The sequence below is a fragment of the Crocodylus siamensis genome, chromosome 3 (genome assembly GCF_052110815.1).
Source record: "Crocodylus siamensis isolate JL-2025a chromosome 3, ASM5211081v1, whole genome shotgun sequence".
Classification (NCBI taxonomy): domain Eukaryota; kingdom Metazoa; phylum Chordata; order Crocodylia; family Crocodylidae; genus Crocodylus; species Crocodylus siamensis.
Window position 1 is genome coordinate 19,534,576 of NC_143397.1, and position 19,241 is coordinate 19,553,816.

The 19,241-nt window shown below is 42.2% G+C and overlaps 1 protein-coding gene across 1 annotated transcript in view; it reads right to left on the reverse strand.

Moving 5' to 3' along the window:
- Positions 1 to 19,241, reverse strand: part of ATP8B1 (ATPase phospholipid transporting 8B1) — a 97,597-nt gene that overhangs the window by 17,674 nt on the left and 60,682 nt on the right. Inside the window, exons 3-18 of the mRNA XM_090037853.1 lie at positions 18,570 to 18,667; positions 16,187 to 16,300; positions 15,507 to 15,605; positions 15,333 to 15,394; positions 14,836 to 14,908; positions 14,679 to 14,749; positions 12,480 to 12,562; positions 10,822 to 10,980; positions 10,370 to 10,458; positions 8,415 to 8,605; positions 7,162 to 7,370; positions 4,160 to 4,203; positions 3,840 to 3,996; positions 3,514 to 3,702; positions 1,706 to 1,818; positions 1,286 to 1,450 (exon numbers count right to left, since the gene is read on the reverse strand). Coding sequence (XP_089893979.1) covers positions 1,286 to 1,450; positions 1,706 to 1,818; positions 3,514 to 3,702; positions 3,840 to 3,996; positions 4,160 to 4,203; positions 7,162 to 7,370; positions 8,415 to 8,605; positions 10,370 to 10,458; positions 10,822 to 10,980; positions 12,480 to 12,562; positions 14,679 to 14,749; positions 14,836 to 14,908; positions 15,333 to 15,394; positions 15,507 to 15,605; positions 16,187 to 16,300; positions 18,570 to 18,667 — 1,916 coding nt within the window. The remainder of the gene's footprint in view (positions 1 to 1,285; positions 1,451 to 1,705; positions 1,819 to 3,513; positions 3,703 to 3,839; positions 3,997 to 4,159; positions 4,204 to 7,161; positions 7,371 to 8,414; positions 8,606 to 10,369; positions 10,459 to 10,821; positions 10,981 to 12,479; positions 12,563 to 14,678; positions 14,750 to 14,835; positions 14,909 to 15,332; positions 15,395 to 15,506; positions 15,606 to 16,186; positions 16,301 to 18,569; positions 18,668 to 19,241) is intronic.

Genomic DNA, 19,241 nt, shown 5'->3' on the forward strand with positions numbered 1-19,241 from the left:
AAAATAAGAGGAAAGGGGAGGTGATTTCCCTTTAGGCACTACGAGCCGAAAAGCTCGGGGTTTCATGTTATTCCCTGGAAGGGAAGCTGAAGAGACTCTGTAGAAGAAGAGGTTTGGCCACGGGCAAAACACTAGGAGCACGCCGTCAGGGCTGGGTATAGGGCGAGGTACAGGGGAGGTTGGAGCCTCGTGAAGACCATCACGCCTTGGCCGCAAGTAGCCGAACCTGGACGGTCGGACCCCTCCTCCACTGAGGTTCCATCAAGTCGTGGCAGGTGGGATTAAGGGGGGGAGAAGACCACCCGGGGCAGAAGGCCGAAGCACCCCGTTCTTGTGAGGGACGGAGCGGAAGGCTACTACCAAGATCCAGGGCCGGGCGGTGAGAGACCGCATGATCGAGGCCCAACGGGTGCACTATACCCATGCAAGATTTCCTAAACCAACTCAGATAGATGACTACGAAATCTCTTGAAACTCTCCAATGAATGAGATTGGACATCATCTCTGAGACGCTCTTGTTATTTCAGTGTCCCACTGGGTTTAAGACAGTTGGTCAATATAAAGCAAGATTTCATCTAGTGTGTTGGCTTTTTTAATGAAAATCTATTTAAAACCAAATACTATAGTAGGATTTGTTTTGTTTTGTTTTGTTTTTGGGTTTTAAACACTTGCTTCCTTGAACATAACCTTGAGATAACTCAATACTTATAAGGTTTGCCACTTAAACAGATTATTACCACCAGTCGGTAGGCAGAGTAACCAATATGCAATTCTTCGAACAAGAATTAATTCCATATACTAGACAGTCATACAATATACAGTGGAGATAAATTTAAACAGTAGAATTACCTGAAGGATGAGGTAACCTCTAGACAGTTGTAAATGGAGAACCTAAGTATAGTTTATTTGTAATGCAGCTACTGCTCTAGGAAAAGTGTGTTTATCTACCAAATTTTCAACCTGGAAATTAAAAAAAAACAACAAACAACCCCCGCCCCAAAAAATAAATCTGTTATGCACTTGAGGACATAGTACTACCGCCAGAGGACACATTAGTAGCCTTTTTTGAAAGGAGGCAGGGAAAAATATGTCAAAGGAAAGCAGAAAATAAATGCATCTTCCTTCATTCCCTGAAACGTTCAAGAATTGGGCCTCAGTAGATTCATAATCCCACTAAAATTGTATTCAAGTATCCTAATCAAAAACAATTATTCATTTTCCACACCAGTCCATAAAATGTGTGCTTATTCCTGGGTAAGCAGTAATAATTTAAAGCTCAACTTACAATCAGATTTTTTTCTATTTCTTCATATACTTGATCCAGGGCTTCATCACGATTAGTTGTAGCTACACTGGCTTCTATAAACTTTTTATTCCACGCTTCATATTCTCCATAACTAATATCCTTGTAGCAGAGGCATAATGTTCTAAGGGTCTCATTTGCAAAAATCTGGTGGGGAAAAAAACCCAAAAAGCAACCCATAGATTTTGAACACCACACATCAAAAAGTGTTTTGAGCATTTTCTAGGGTGGGTATGTGGGGGACGGTGGGGAGAGGGGCTTGGCTGAAGCAAGGAGCAACTGTGTTGTAGGAGTACTATGGAGCTGTATCTTTCACAACCAATTAGCAAAGTAGAAGTGAGTCAAGTTGGTGCGGTTCTAGATAGGAACGTGTAAGTTTTATCAAAAAGTGTAAAACCTTACATCTAGTGCCTCTTGTGTAGCATGTCTCTTAGGATTCCTCGGATGCAAACGTTCATAAATTACCATATCAGCTCCTTTACAATACAGTCTGATGCTCCCATCAGATTCTCTAACTGTTGAAGTAATATAAAAAGGAAAAATCTCAGGGCACATAATTAGAAGTTTCTAAACTGACTTCTCTATGTATTACTTTTACATAAACTATTTCTGGTAATAAGATAGTGTATTTATTTCACAATGATCTCGCCTTGTCCATTACTTAACTTGAAACATCTAATCAGAGAAAATAAATAAAAACAATGAAACAGAACAAGAAATTGGCTACCAAAGCTTTGGACATCCCTAACAGATAGATAGGGATACGTTCCCAGGGGGTGAGGGAGGGAGGGAATGAGGCTGGGACTAGGGAAGGGGTGGGGGAGGGGTGGCATTCCTGGGGTTGCACCATGCTCTGCCTGTTCCCCCGTGCCTCCTGCTGGTCTGCACCCCCCAGGAGCAGTGCTCAGCACACCCATCCCGAGTGCTGGGAAGAATCAGCCTGGTGCCACCGCCAACCCCAGCCTCCAGTGGCAGCCTGCTGTCATCCCACACACATCTGGGAGCAGGAGCTCCCAGGAAGAGCCTGACAACCTGCCAGCCCACAGCCCTCCCAAGGGGCACAGAGCAGGAAAACGTGCACTCCCCTCCCCCCCATCCACTGACAGTTCTCATTGCAGCTGACGCCAGTCACTCCCAGAGCTGCTGAAGCAGGCGTTAGAGTGAGTGCAGACAAGCTGCACCGCATCTTGCGCCACTGGGGGCTTCACTTGCTGCCGCTCCCCCCAGACCCTGCTGCAGCAGCCCCGGCAACAGCCGACACCAGCTGCCTGCACCATGGCACGGTGCAGCCCAGAAGCTGGGGCGAGTAGGGACAGGCAGAACCCAGGCGCGGGGGGGCAGGTGGAGCATAGTGCAGCCCTGGGAACAACACCCCTCCGCCACCATCCCTCCCCTAGTCCCAACCTCCCTCCCTCACTGCCTTGGGAACCTATCCCTATTTGTTACATTATAGAGTGGGTTCACTTTATGAGAGGGAAACCTTTACAGCCTATGGCCGAATCTCCAAATTGATTCAAAGGCTTCCGATTCGATTTGGACCTCTTAATGGGTCTCCTTATTCAATTCAAAATTAAAGATTCGGCTGCTGAATTGGGCTGAATCTGCTCCGAATCAAATCAGATACTGAAGCTTTGCACAGCCCTAAAGTTTACGTTCCAAACTTAAAGTAAATAATATAGCTCAAGGCCACTATCTTATTACTAAAGCTTCTAGTTTCTTTTTAACTTGATAAAAACATGTTGTTACACGTGATAATGTACCACACCATTTGCATCTCTCTTTTCAAAATCTTAGATCCACCCATTAGCTTTCTATGGGGGCATTTTAAAAAGGAAGGGTGATTTTTTGTGCGTTCACATGTGACCCAATAGCATAACTAAGGGTGGGCAAGATGGGCACCAGCCCTATGAACTGATTTAGGAGAGACACCACAATCATCTCCCATCTCTTCAGAGCCATGGCACAGCAGCAAAAGCAGCCTCAACTTTTGCTTTTGCAGCAACAGTTAGTGCATTGATACTGTGCTGCTGCTGCTTTAAGAGCAAAAGCCAGGGTGGGCAGAGCACACAGCCATGGCAACTGGAGACTGGGTAGATCTCTTGCACGCCCCCCCCCACCCTTTCATAACCTATGCATAATTTATCCACCCTCAAACACTCCCGCAGGGTTTGCCCAGGGCACAAACTCTGCCATAGGTGTGACCAACTTACCAATAACAGACATACGTTTCCTATCACTGTTGAAGTCTAGGATGGCAAGAACATCATAAGTTCTTTCAACCCCCATTTCACTTATGGTAATTGTATTCTGAGTTCGTGACAGAAAAACAAAGCCAAAGTTTCTGGCTGCTGTTACCAAGGCCCCTTCATCTGGGGAGGCTGCTTGATAGTTCAGCTCACCTATATTATTGAAACAGCGAAAAAAGAAGAAAGCTGTTTTTGAGTAATTCACTTATGGCTCTAGTTAAGTTGGGGCCATTTGATATGAACTGAATCAGTGCACTTCTTGTTTCCATTTACACAAGCATAATACTCACCATTAGAAACTTCTACCATCACTGTGTGACAGATTGCAAGCAGAAAAAAGAATTGGCGAACTTCAGGGTCCTTTCCAGACCTAATTTGTTCTATCAGATAATGATCACAAAAGGAGAGCTTCCCATCAGCATACATGTTCCAACTAAAATCAACTTGCTGGATAAGGAAAACACAAACAGATTTTAAGGTGAATGCAATTACTTTGAGCTTCGAGAAAGTAAGCAGAAAATAAAAACATAACAAACCAAAAACAAACACCTGAATTTCACCACCCCTCTCTCAAACCCACATGGATAGTGAAATAAGTAAACCAACCTACCTCTGCACAATGTTGAGGTTGCCCAGATTCATCCCTGTTATCTCCTGTAATGGAAACAACAGGAATCTAAATGCTTGATATGTATCTGAAGCCTTACAAAGGTAAACAGCAACATTTGAAAATTCCCAAACAGAAATATCCTAAATGCTGTAGGTTCCTATTTTTACACCAATTTCTGTAGCCCCAGTTTTACAGTGCTTCTAATATGAGAATTTCCAAGCCTGCATTCACTGAAGTCAACAAAAAAGGCCCCATTGGGTGTGTCTACATATGCATTACATCCAGGAGCAGTTTATTTGCAGGTAAACTACTTGTGAGTAAACACTCCCTGGCAGGCGTCTACATGTGTAGAGAAGTGGAAGCAGATTTGCTGCTAATGGCAACAAACCACGCTTGCTTCCTGGGGCCCTGCAATGGGCCCCTGGTGCCAGGGACTGGCAGAGAGCACTGGGCCAGAAGACAGCTGTCTCCTGGCCAGGACTGAGACATTGCTCCCTGCCCCTGGGGGGTTGCCTGCTGCTGGGGTGGGGACAATGGGCCCCCATCCCAGCAGCAGGGAGCTCCCAGCCCCAGCTCCCTTATCAGGGCAGAGGACTTGGGGAGAGCTTCATGGGAGAGGCAGGTCCCAGCCCCCTGCCCCAGTCTGCCGGTGGGGCAGCTAGCAGTGAGATGGATAAGGGTAAGCATCTCCCAGCACTGGCCCTGCGACTGCAGATCCAGCTCTGGAGATGAGGATCTCCCGGCCCCTGTTCCCTAATTGTGATCTCAGAGCAGGGGGCTTGGAGCTCCCTGCTGGTGGGGCAGGGGGACATAGTCCCAGCCCAGGCTCCGGTGGTGGAGCCTGCCTCAGCAGCAGGCAGCTTCTGGGGGCAGGGAGCAATCTCCCATCCCTTGGTGGCTGGCTTACTGAGAACAGATTTGCTCCTAGTCAGGTATGTATATGAGTGCTACTGTGCAGTTAGTAATCACAAGTAAGTTTGGTACTTGCATTTGCAGGTAGCAAATTTGCTCATGATTAGCAAGGTTTACTGCACAGTAAACATGTGCATGTGTAGATGCACATGCTTACTGCCGAGTAAACTACACTACTCTGCAGTAAAGCATCTCGTACAGACATACCCAGTGTCTTCAAAAGGAGCAAAGTTTCACAGACATTTATATCCAAGCAGTGAGAGGACCTGATATTTTGTTTCAGTGCGAGTTCTGGTATTTGAAATGCTTTCCTTTCAGAAGGACAATAAAAGAAATTTAGAGCTCCCTCAAACCAAAGTCCTGGAGGAGGGGGGAATATTTCCAGATAATTGAAATATTGTGCTCTGGTTTTGGCTTTTAACATTTGATCATAAACAAGTTTTTAATTGGTTTCTAAATGACTTCTCCTTTCATCCCTCTCCCCTCCGCATCGCAAAAGGGAACATTTCTGCAAAACGTTTGGATTTTGATGAACTGACATCTTCTAACTAAAATACATTTATTGAAAAATGAAAAACAAAACAACCAGTTCCACTCAGTACTGACCTAAATCCGAGAAAAAAACCTACATTCCACAGACTAAGCAAGAGGTAACACCAGTGGGGATCCCACGGCCAATCCAGAGCATGGCATTGTGAGATGGCAACAATTCTCGTTTCTGATTTTGAGGTTTTTAAATGTCTGTGCGTTTTACATTGCACCTTTGGGCAAAAAGTCCCCCCAGAATAGTTTACTCTGAATCAGTCAGAGCAGTGCCTGATTACCACCAAGGTAAAGACACATGAACATTTTCATCTTTCCCAATACAGCCGAACTTGGATGAAACATGATGTCTTAGCAAAACGTTTTGGCTTAGATCAGTGGTTCTTGAATGGAGTGGTGCTGTCATGGACAGGTGGAACTGCCCCTTGTGCAGGCAGACATGTGCATGCTTCTGTTTGGATTAGGATCATTTGATAAACCTAAAGCAGGCAGAAGGGCGCAGTCCTGCTACACTGCCTTCCTGGTCTGATCCTGAACAGCATCTTCCAGAAACAACTGACCTGTGTGCTTCTGTTTCTGGGACAGTATTGGGAACAGACTAGAAAGGGCTGCCGCAAAGTAGACTCTCATGCCTGCTTTAAACTCGTCTGGGAGCACCCCAGTTGAAATCCACTGAGGTGAGCACAGGCAGCATGACAGTGGCTCTCAAGCAGGGTACCACCAAATTCAGAAATTATGGAGGGTGCCCTGGTTTTAAGAACATTGAGAACCACTGCCTTCGATGAAACAGAATATCTTGGTATCCTACTATTTAACTGAAAATGTTCTGACCAGCAGTTCTGTAGAGGCATAGGCCAAGCATATGAAGTCTGGGAGCTTGTGCATGGACTCTCAGTTCCTTTCTACTGAAAAGTACAGGAGCGTCAGAAGTTTGCAAGAGTCCCTCTGCTAATTAAGAATTCAAGAAGGATGGGTGGGAACAGACAATCCTTTTGGCAGGCAGGCCACAAATTAGCCCCATGCCCTCTCCAAAAGCAACTCTAATCCCCTTTCCCCAGCTCCATCTACTGCTCTACTTTCTGACCTATCAGCCACTGTGCTGCTTGTCTCCTCCCTGATCTGCCATGTGCCCCACACAGAGACTGCTCAAGCCACTTGTGGCATGTACTGCAGGCTGGCCACCCTTGGGGTGGGAGGATTTTGCTAACTAGATCATCATTAAAAAACCTCCCAGAGTATGTCTGTAAGGAAGGGGAAGTGTTTTGTTCGTGAAGTCCAAAGCATCACTGCCTTTCCTTCAGCCACACACAAGCTATGAGTCTGGCGTATCCCATGTTCAGCATGCTTTAAACTTAACAAGATTTTGGTCCTTATGGAAGTGAAAGGTGCCATACAGCCATTGGAGAGCTCAGAATGGCAGTTTCCTGCCTACCTTCTCTAACCATGTAACAGTTTTCTGATTATCATGGACCTTCAATGGCATTTGTTATAAAAGGCTAAAAAAAACAAAACAAAACAGTGGTACAACAGTGACAGCCTGAACTTACCATATATTTGCCCATTTATGCAACATTTTTTGAATGTCATGATGTTCTGTGTGAGCGTTCCCGTCTTATCTGAGAAGATATAGTGGATCTGTCCAAGCTGCTCATTCAAAGTGGTGGTTCTGGCCTTTGCAGCTGTATCCTTTTCAGGGTAATACATTTGCAGGTCCCAGTTTATAAAGTAGCTTTGGCCCAAACGAATCACTTCAACACTGAGCAAAGTAAAGAATCTTCTGACAGGTGACTGTATATTTTAAAGCATTGGGGTTTTATTAAATCTGCAAAGCTCTGAATAAGTTTTCAAGGATACTAATGGAGCAAGTGACCAGTGTTGTCTAATTTTTTGGATTTTAACACACCAGTTAAAATACTAGTTTTAGTTCAAACAAGGAAGGTAGAGGCTACTTGAGACAATGGTTCAGGGGGTGTACCTCAGTTTAACAACCGTGTAGCAGTCAAAATGCACAGGAGTATCCAGGACTCTACAGTAGGAGTGCTGCTACCACATCATTGGAGTCACAATTATGTCCAAGAGCAGGATTTGAAGTACAGAAAATATGTCAGTTGAGGAATAATTAGGTCACAGACTAAAAGCTAAGCTAAAAATAAACCTGCTGAAGTTGTACAGAGTAGTAAGCCATTTTTTTCTTTTAATGTTGAGGTCCAGAAGGCATTAATGAAAATTCAACATGGGGCCTAATCTTGCAAGCAGTTTCTTCCATATTCTTAAAAGAACTGCAGAAATAACTAGATACTGAAGAAAATACTAGTGGATCTGGTTTCTAGTTTTACAAAGCATACATACCAGGGGAGTTCATGTTTAGGGTTACCACTGAAAAATAACTTTTTATTACAAAAACATCTTTTAAAAAATAAATGAAGCCCTGTAAAATCTCCAAGACAAAACATTAATGGTCACATACTAATGCCAGCCATAAAAGCCTGATTTAAGCTAGATTCAATATTACGCTAATCCTAGTTACATGTTCAGATCTCCAGCCACTTAAGCCTGATGCTACGGAAAAAAAAAAGGTCTAGTAGTTTATACATCTATATCTTGAGTCAAGATTGCCCATTACAACTACGCAGTGCTAATTATTTTTCCTAAAAATATCAATAAAAGGAAGACTGGACAAACACATCATCCTTTTGGGAAGAGAAATGTTAGAGGAAACCTTAGGAAATTGAAACTCACTTCATTTCACCTTTTAATCAACCACAGTTTCAACATTTTAAATGCAAAGACATGTATTTACCTCACATATAGGGAAATGGGAACCATAGTGTTGAGAACAATGAGGTACCCCCAAAAGTTAAGGAAGCCACGGTAAGGAGGGCTATAGTTTTGTCCATCATAGAGGTACCAAGAAGAATTGCCAATCTGCTGCTCCCAATAAGTGTGTCCAATAGCAAGACCAGCTGACAGCAGGATAAGGAGAACAAAGATCTAGAACATAAAAAAGACCACTCATGACACTTCCAAAGGTCAGCCTAACTTCCTAGGCTGGGTCTCATCTGTAAGCTTTCTGAAGAAGTTTCTCCTAAGACACTCAGCTCTCCAGTGCTTGAGATGAGAACATGAGTTCATTTTAGTAAAAAGGGAGGTGGGGGTGGAAAAACATCAGCTAAACGAGTTCCCTCTGAATGACTGATTTTAAAAAGGGACACTTGCCAAGATGTCAATTAATTAAAAACCACTCCCTGGTCTGCACTTAGTAAGATATTAAAACAGGTTTCACTACAAAGCCTTGCATAGCTGAACTGAACATTTTTAAAAGTCTAATTTTTACATTTTACTTTCTCCAGAACCCCTGCCCCCCAAAAAACAACAACAACAAAAAATAATCTCTAACTCAGTGAAGGGTCTGGTATGCTAATATTATTCAGTTTTCAGATTGAAACTTAATGTTACCTTCCTATTTTCAGGCAAGGATTCCAACACCACAGATGAATGTTAAAAAAAAGAAAACCCCAACAACAAAAAACCTACTGGATACAAAATAGCATTACTTACCTGAAATTTTAGGAACCTGAATACAAGAGTTCTGTCCTCAAAACTCCAGCCTATTAGATGCCTGTACTCAAAGGCAGTGTTTCTCAACCCGTGGGTCATGACCCAAAAGTGGGTCGTGAGAATATATGAAAGGGTAGCAAACAAACTTTGAAAAACAGATCAACAAACTGTAAAAATGGGTTAAAAAGCATTGAAAATCGTGGCTTTTCCCTTGCAGGCTGTCAGTTCCAGGGGGGGCAGGGGGCAGTGGGTCAGGAGTGAGCGGCACGGGGTAAGGACTGGCCATCAACATTTACAAATGGGTCCTGGCACAAAAAGGTTGAGAACCACTGCTCTAAGGCACGCCAATTCCCAGTTTAGAGCTGGAAGGGACCTGTAAGGATCTACATTTTACCAATAAAGTCCCTTAAGCATCTAAAGCTCTGGTTCTGCACATACTCCATCATGGCAGAGCATGGTATTTAGCTCATGTCTAAATCTGACTATAACCCTCACATTAAGTTTCCTCTGCACAAACCCCACCAGAATCCAATCAAGCAGGAACAGTCTATCACATATGCACCTGAAGGATTTAGTTTAGTAAATACAGTGGCCGCTGTCACTTTCTTCAAAACAGTGTAAGGTGTTGTGATTAAAGCACCCAGAAAAGACCTGGCTTAAATGTCTGGCTCACTGCTAAGGGAGTTCCCACTTAAATTTCTCTTGACCTAATCACTGATTTGGGACAAGTGGCTCTCTCCACTCCTCAAGTGGCAGCTACTCCTCTTGGCAGCAAAAGATTCGAAGTTCCTGGGGCAAGATGCAGAAGCAAGACTCTCCAGCCTACTGATAAGGGCACTCACTGGGCAAGGAAGAAACTAGGGTTCTGGTCCCTGCTGCAAAGGGACCAGAGAGCTACAGATGCCCAGAACAGCCTATGGCTTTGTGGTTGAAACATGCTCCGTGATGGAAGAAACAAGCTTTCCATGAGAAACTTCTTTACTTTGTCATTTTTTCTGCTGTAGATAAACCCACATGCAGCCTTCACATAGATTGACTTTTAAGGTTGGTTGCCCAAAGTTAGTTCAGAATTTATGCCATAGCATTTCTGTCTATGGATAATGACTATTCAAACCGGCCATGAGAGGACAATAATCCCAGTCTGAACTTCAAAAATGTGAAACGAACAACCGAGCAAATTTAAATAAAGCCTGTTACCGTGTAAACTATGTAGTTCATAAGGGAGTCAATTTTAGTTCTTTTAAATCTGGTCTTTCCACTGTTTTTCATTATTTTTGTGTCTGCTCCTAAAAATAGAGGAAAAAAATTAGAGACACCAAGTGTGGTAATTATTCGCTAGAAAAAAATTACTAGCACAACATCACAGCCACGGTTTTGGTCCAGTTCTTGCAGGGTACAAACATGGAGCCCTAGCCTGCAGTGTGCAGAGTGCTGAGCAGTCAGGACTCAGAAGAGGCACACAGCAGTGGGACCTGAAGGCCCAAAACACCTTGTAAAGCCAAATTCTTTAAGGTCCGATCCCTTATGCAGGTGCTGTGCCTGAAGTTACCAGAAGTTCCCTGGGCTGGGTACTAACTAAATGGACCCTTTATCAGCTGACCTTATTGTACACTCAACTCATGTTGTATGTTTATGCATTATATAAATACCTGCAAATATGACCACTCCATGACAGTAGTCCGTATTCCTGATTTTACAGCCACGTAACAAAATTTTATCAGCATCCAATGGATAACTCATGTTTCTCCAGAATAAGGTTCCTGTAAACTTATCTAGTCGATTATTGGGTTCTTCACATTCGATTAAACCTAACAAAACAAATGCACGTGTTTGGACATAGAATAGAAATGTACATGTTACTGGACAGTGTACAAGATTTTAGTTTATTCCTCCTGCAGACATGCTCAAAGTCCATTACAAAAAGTAACCTTTTAAAGTGAGTTTTCTGAATGGAACATTTGTTTGAAAACAAATGCACAGATACTCAGCCCTGTATTGCAGTGTATTTTTAATATGGCAGATTCCTTGATATTTTTATAAATTTAATCCAAAGACTGCAAATGCATAGTAGAGGTATTACTTTTCTACATTAGCTATGCTATGGTAACCCCTCATAAGAGGGCTTTCAGATGATATTTCTGCTGTTTCTCAAGCTTTGACCACAGTATACAAAGTATAGGAATGAAAGTCTCTCCTACTGGATCGTGTATGCTCCACAGGCTGTGTTGCTCAAAACAGTATCAAATGAAGCTTTATTTCTGAGACATAAGTGACATGTACAGGTGTGCATATACCCCCAAGTAAAAATATGCTTCAATTTTATACTTTTTGAAACATTCTGGCTTTTCTTTGGTCTTGCAAACTTCAGGAAAATTGTCTCTAAGACGACATTTGGCAAACGTTTGGCCCAAAAGGTTACAGCAATTTATCTTACTGTCTTTTGTAACCTTAGTTTTGTGAAATTCATTTATTGCTCTTGCATATTCTAGGATTGGCATGACCAGATCTTTTTGCTTTTGTCTCCAAATTATTTCAGATTACAAGGTGTTTATGAACTATTGCACAGAAATCCAGTTTCCACTAATAATTGAACAAAAAGTGGGTGACTGCATACAGACTGACAGACAAAAATCGGCAAGCAATGGGCAAGTGACAGCAAAAAACTTCTTTGATAGCAAGCTGTCATGCAGCACTTTTCAAGGAACAGTACCTCTAGTCCTGCTTCATAGACAGGGAAACTGAGGCAGACAGGCTAATTCCATGGGTGGGAACAGAATCTGGGCATTCTAAGTCTTAATCTACTGCTCTCTGCAGTAGACACCGCTGTTTCTTTACTATTCACTTATCTCTATTATAAGCCTGTTCAAGATAGAATGTTTAATTCGAATGCCAAGTATTTGCAAGTCCAAGACTGCTGGAGGAGCTCCGCTAAAAGAATAAATCTCTCTCTCAGGAAGGGAAATAGCATATTTGGAAAATGGAATACTTTATCTTTACACGGCTGGATTATAATGGGGAATATTCAAAAAGGCTTAGAAACTGGGCATATCAATAAATTCTTTCACATCCCCTGCCCAAAAAAGTCACAGTAACAAGTGCTAGATAAGGATCCCTATTTTGGTCCATGAAATGCTCCCGAGCAAAATAGAAAATTATTTCAGGCAAATCCGTTGCTTGTTTTTATATCAATATGTAGCACAAAAATGCATGCAACAGTTCAGCCGGAGCTCAAGGATTTAATATTATTATAAATGGTTGGAGCTATGTTTAAAGAGCAGCAAAGATAGCAAAGGGTGCTCATACAAACCGTCAAATCTTGCCAAGGCACTTTCTTCCTGGAGATATCTGTCTGTTACCTCAAGTGACATTTTGAACTTTAAGTTTGTTTCACTAAAAGAAAAAAAAGTTGTCCATTTTACCAAAGCCTGAGAAATGAAGAAAGTTTTAAGTAATAGGCACAAAATTCACTATGGGAAACTGCATGATCATGTTTCAGGTATTTTGCGCTCACATGCATTACCAGCCAAACATAGTGATAAAACAGCATATTTGCAAACAAAAAATTATGTTATTAAATTTCCCCACAAACTGGATGGCTAATTCTACAAATACATATACCAAATATATACTTCTGGAATAGTACTAGCACGCAAGTGTGAAAGCTGTGGCAAGATCTTCAATTCAGATTTCTATTTCTCAATAAAATAATTGCAAGGCAGAGCAAGCACATGCCTTGCACAGTTCAAACAAAGAAAAACCAAATAATGCAACAGTCACTCAAGCAATGCAAAGCAGAATATTCCATGTTGTGCCTATGAGATTACACCTCACTACCAGAGTTACAGCACAACTGCAAAAATATTCAAAGGAAAAAATAGTTTATTGTATTCTATTAAAGTCCTTTGTTGCACAAACTAACAGTTGTAAAACCAGTTCTCAATAGCTTGGTTCTTCCCTCATCTTGATAATTTTATGTCGATTCAAAAAAAGAAAAAGGCAGGGGATCATATTACACTAGGGGTGGGCAATTATTTTGGGCAGAAGGCTGCTTACTGAGTTTTGGCAAGCCATCGAGGGCTGCATGACAGGCAGCCCAGGGCAGATAAATATTAATTTTCTATATTTTTTAGGGGCCCCACAGACTGGATAGAATGGCCTGGCGGGCTGCGTCTGGCCCCCGGGCCGCATTTTGCCCACCTCTGTATTACAGTAATAAAGCAGAGATTTGGAAGTTTCTGTTTAATTGGAAACTTCCAGATTCCCTGACATCTCCTCTTCCTGTACATTTCATAGGTTCAGCTTGTTCATCATCTTCCACATATTTGTGCTTGTCCACTCAGCTTTTAAATTACACCACTGAAAATAAAAAAGAGAAGCTAATACTGCAATAAAAGGATAAGGCTAATCATGATGATGATTATAGTATGAGAGAAGCTGTTTAGTGCCACTGCTCTCTTAATGCTTGAGGACACTGTTAAAAACTGAAGTAGAATCTAAAATTCAGCTACTGACAAAAGCTCTAATGGAGAAAACCAAAACATGCTTTTTGCACTTGCCTACAATTCAAAAGGCACCTGGATTTTGACAATTGCATAGATTTTTAGGGACTCTCAAAGATCACAGCAAGTTGCATGGTGAAATCAAAGCAAAAGATTTGCTTTACAAATCACTAGACATCCACTGTATCGTATTGCAAAGACAACATACTTGCATAAAGGAGCAGACAGCAGGGGATGGTGGCACTTAAGATCAACTCATTCGGAGAGTACTTGACAAATTAGGCTGTAGCCTATGAAAGCTAAACGCTCATGCCTTTCTCAATGACTTGGATCTCCAAGGCTGCCTATCGGTGTGCTGGTCTGCATGCTAATTAGAACATGTGAGAGCAGACTCAATAAACTGAGTCTGCTCCAACACGTTCCATTTGAATACAAATAACACTGTCACATGTATTAAGCACCCCCAGGTTTCAAGATGGCTGTGAGGGCACTTTAACTAAGACTCATTCTATAAAGTTTAGTTAAAGTGCCCCTGCAGCCATTTTGAAATGTGGGGGGCTTAATACATGTGACATTGAGCCATTTTCATTAAAGTGGCTGCCTGGGAACTGCTCTAATTAAAATGCCTCCCCCCCACCCCAGCAGGTGTATATGCAATTCAAAATACCACCCTTCCTTGCCTTCTGCTTAATTTCAGGTTAACGTGGCTAACTACCTCTCTCATTTCATAAAAGCTCAGGTACTAAAATCTAGCAGTTGTTACTTGCAAACTTAATGTGATCTAAGGTCTTTCTAAACCAACTTCATTTTAGAGTCATCAAATATATTTTTTGTTAAAACAAGTACTACCCATACCGCAGACCAGGCAAATTGTTGGGCGTTAACAGACAGGTCTTTAAACTATGACTCTGAAAATAATAGAACTGCTCAAGACAAAGCATAATATGCATTTCTGTGCTTTCCCCATTAAACCAAAAATAGCATCTATGGAAATCAGTACGTCTTACCCATCTAGTTCAGCTGTCTCTACGTAACAAAGGCTGTTCGGTTCTGAGCTGGACAGCAGCAGGATGTCAGCCTAGGCAGAACACCGTGATTAATAAATACAGGGCAATCAGCACAATCCAGAACTCCATACACAGAATGAATCTTAAAGGCACTTACAGGGACAAAGGAGTTTTTCTTCAGACGTAAGATATCACCAACGTTAATGTCTTTCCACTTTGCATCTCTGAACCTGCATGCCAAAATAATTTAATGATTACTATTAGTCTTTTAGTACAGTATGTACATAAAACCTGAAATATTCCTCGTTTCCCAATAGACTATTTCGGCGTCAATAACTAAGCCTTACATCTTGTGAGAATTTTTAGAAGCTGCAATTAGGAAGGGCTTTTTCATTTAAAAAGAAAAAAAAACATCATTCAAATCTCTTCCCCTCTAACCAAAGACTAGTTTTACCATACTATTTTAAGGGTTGTTTTTTTCAAACTTCCAATTGTTTATGGGTAATTCACGTTAACTGCAAACAGGAGTTACACATATAAATATATAAACACTTAAGAACAGAAGCCTAAATCTATAACTTCTAGGATGCAAGAATAATTAGTAAGACTTGAACAAATATTGCTTTCAAAGTTCAAGCAAGAATTGTACAATACCTTCCTTCCTTGATAACATCACATGTCCGGTTATTAACTTCATTATCCATTCTATGGCGAGCCTTAAAGTGGGTGAGTGGGGAGGTGGAGATAAAGTGTTCTCATTACATATATAGATATATCTTACAAAATTAAGAACAAACTTGTTGTCAATACGAAGAAAATGTTTCTTACAACATCATCCACTAGGTCTTTGATTGCAGTTATTCCAAGAACCAGAAGTAAAGGCACTAGTGTTGTATACCATGACAAAGTAGTTATTTGAGGAATTGCCTGCAAAAAAATTGTTGCATTCAAAGTTTATTTTGGACATTAAAATGCAACATTCTTACCCTATCAGTACAGAAATAGTTACAAGCTGGGTCTGTAAATTAGCGTTTTAAAAAAATTAAATGAATAATCAAGGAACGATTTGGTGTGCATCCCCACTAGTGAATAAAGGGGAAAAAAATACCAGTAGTAAGATTAACAGTAATTATTTGTATTACATCAGCACTTAAGAGCCCCAGGAATACAGCAGAAAGCCAATGTGCTAGGTGCTGCACATAAAGCATTGAGATGGTATCTCCCTCAGAGTTCAAAATCCAAGTAATTCCAGTAATTGCAAGTAATTCCAAGCCAGGAACACAAGATATAAATCTAAATACAAACTAAAGTGATTAACGGAACAGTGTACTGTGTCTAATGCACATATTAAAAGGCACTAGATTTTTTTGAGAAATTTACCTGGAGTAGTTTATAAAATCATGTGTAGTTTCATGCTGCAGTGAATCGTGTCAGATATTCAGCTGCACTACTAAACAACTCAAATCATTTTTATAATCCTCTCTACTAAACAATTAACTATGTTTTACCTGTAAAATAAGAAGAACCAGGAAATAGAAGTTGGCTGCCCTTTTAAATTGCTCAAGTAGATTCAAGGGTAAAAAGGTGATTGGATTGTACTTGTAGGTCTTAATTGAATTTCCCTGTAGAAAAGAGAAGTAAAGCATCATTCCAAATAGCGACACATACATTGATAGACACTGCCTCAATCCAACTGGTGTGTCATAAGGCAGTATGCTTGGAATCACCTCTGCTAATGGCTGAGAGAATGACCCGATTATACAGCCAGTTTAAGATGGATCATTGCCTTGATCAAAGTAAAGTGCACAGGCAGTTTAGCTACTATTCTTTTCGAAATCTACCAATTTAAACCTAAATTCTAGCAATCCTTTTTAAAGAAAATGAGTGCTGTGCAAATCAAAGACCTAGAAAAGGAATATGCAACCTTTCACCTCTAGGCGACTCCTTCAAATGCAGCCCAGGACAATTCCAGATGAGAAATCACTGCTGCCTGCTGGCTATTTAATGCTTTAATTGCACCCCTGCAAGAAAAGCAGGGAAAAAAACTGGGTAACCAGCTATATATAATCATTCCAGAATGATTGGTTTCTGTGGCTAAATACAAATGTTCCAAAAAGGTAAAAGAAGGCCTTGGCAGAAGTACTCTATTGCACTTTATTTAAAAACGCTATACGTTAGAGGGGGAATGAATCAAACAGGCATTTGCTACTCGGTGGGGGAATGCTCGGTGCCTGCCTGAACTGGCCAAGCCCAGCAGGTGGGAGACGCTTTGGCATGCCTCCCAGGAAACTACTAGAGTAGCCCCTCTTCCCAGCCCTTTCCTCCCCGCCCCGCCAGCTGGGGATTGCCAGCATCAGCTGGGGGTGTGGAGGGCCCCCCCTCTCCCAGGGCTAACTGGGGTCTCTGGGTAGAGGGTCAGAACTGTATGGCGGAGGGGGCTCCCCTCTCCCCCAGCCTCTTGACAGCTGCAGTGAGGAGCTGCAGCATGGGGTTGCCCAGCCCGACTTTTCACCGTGCTGGGAACTGGGGCCAGGGGGAGGGGGGCACTGCTGCACAGACCCAGCCAGGCTCCCTCCGCCCCCCCAAAACCCCAGCCAGCAAGCTGTGGAGGGGAAGCCTTGTGACAGAGGGGGTTCCCATGCCCCCCAGCCCCAGTTCCCAGCACGACAAAAAGCCAGTTTAGACAGCCCCGTGCTGCAGCTTCTGGCTGCCGTTGTTAGGAGGCTTGGGCAGACGGGGGCCCTCCCCAAAGCTTGCTGGCTGGGGTCTCAGGAGAGTCCCAGCCAGTTCCACATGGCAGGGGGGGGTCCCTTCCCCTCTGCCCTAGCCTCCTGACAGCGGCAGCTAGGAATTGAAGTATGGGGCTGCCTGGCCCAGCTTTTTACCACACCAGGAACTGGGGTTGGGGAGGAACGGAGCTCCCCACCACACGGGCCCAGCCCAGCCTCCACTGAGAGCCAAGCTTGCAAGATCGTGGAGAGGGAAGGAGCTGCACGGCAGAGAAGCTCCATTTCCCCACCCAGCTGCATAAGGAGGAGACAGAGTACATTCAGGTGCTCACCCAGGGCAGACAAGCACTGGTTATGACTAGCAAGTCACCCAGTGGGAGGCCCCTAGGATGGCAGCAGAATGTGACCTATACTGAAGTACGATGGATATGGTAAAGATATTCAAAAAGCACTCTAACCTAAAACACTTTAGTCTAATACGACATCCATTGAGGGTTAACTTGGGATCCACCATTTTAAGGTGCATTAAGTGCCATTAACCTCTGTTCCATTATGGCTTTAACATGCTTTCTGCACACGTAATGCACATTAATTGTAACATCTATACCTAGACTGCATGCACAGCCAGCAAAACAATCTGCATGCTACTGGCAGTCCAGTGGCCAAGTCCACAGTAGGAGCCTATTGCCAGAATACCCTGCTTTCTGTATATGACACTGTCACTGTGCCAGCAGAGAACTTTTAGTGTGGACCCAAAATAAAATAGCAGAACTCTATTTTTGGCAGTAGAGCTCATTCCAGCATCCTTCAAGTGAAATAAAGTGTGCTGGCATAAAAGTTTTCTTCCGGCACAACTGCACCTGCACTAGGAACTATTGCTGAAATAGTTTCATCACTCAGGGATCACTTCATAATACTTCTGACTAATAAAGCTAAGTCAACAGAAGTCTATAACATGGACCTTCATTCATGCAACTGGAAAGATTATACCTGCCCACCTTTACAAAAGAGTTTAAGGTGTATTACATGTACATGGTTTACTTTTTTGGAAACGCCTTATTCTAAATCAACAACTGCTCCTTCTTGTTAAGAAATAGCCATCAGTCATATATAAAGGAAGATTTATATCAAAGGAATCATATATAAAAGGAAGGTAGCTTACTGCATATTTGCTTTTATTACAGCATAGAAATGTTTTTTTCTGAAACTGGGGTTGTTCATGGAAGTTTCGGTCATTTGCCTTAACTTGCCAGCTGCAATCTGAAAAGAGAATACCACAGGTAGTAAAGTGAGCCATAAAGCCTGAGTACTCAAGAAGATGAAGAAAATCTACAGCTTTCCATTTTCAATTTTCAAATGGCGATTTACAGTGAAAACAAACCTGACTTTGTGTGTCTTTTTTGGTTTTCTATGTGACGTTACAAAAGACCTCAGCCTTAGTTGTTCTCAGATGCTTTTCCTTCTATTTTTTAAAAGCTTCCTGATTATTTGTTAACATTAGCATTTAAAGTCAAATATATTCTGGAATAAAAACCATCTGATAACTAGCATTAGGGACATTTGGTAAGAAAACTGAAAAACTAGAGCCAAAATTTTAGTTCCTCCAAAAATGTTTCCTCTGCTCTTGTCAGCACCCATACTAACAACTAACAAACAGCTAAGCAACCTTGATCCTTCAGTTCTAGGCAAAGGCAGGTCTTGAGACTCCTAAACAGAGCTAAGAGAGCAGCCTGTTCTGACCACCTGTCCACAGTGCAGAAAAGGGCTAGTTCTTGTGTATCTGGAATTGCCAAAAAAGACCAGATTATTTTTACAACAATAAAGCAGTGTCCAA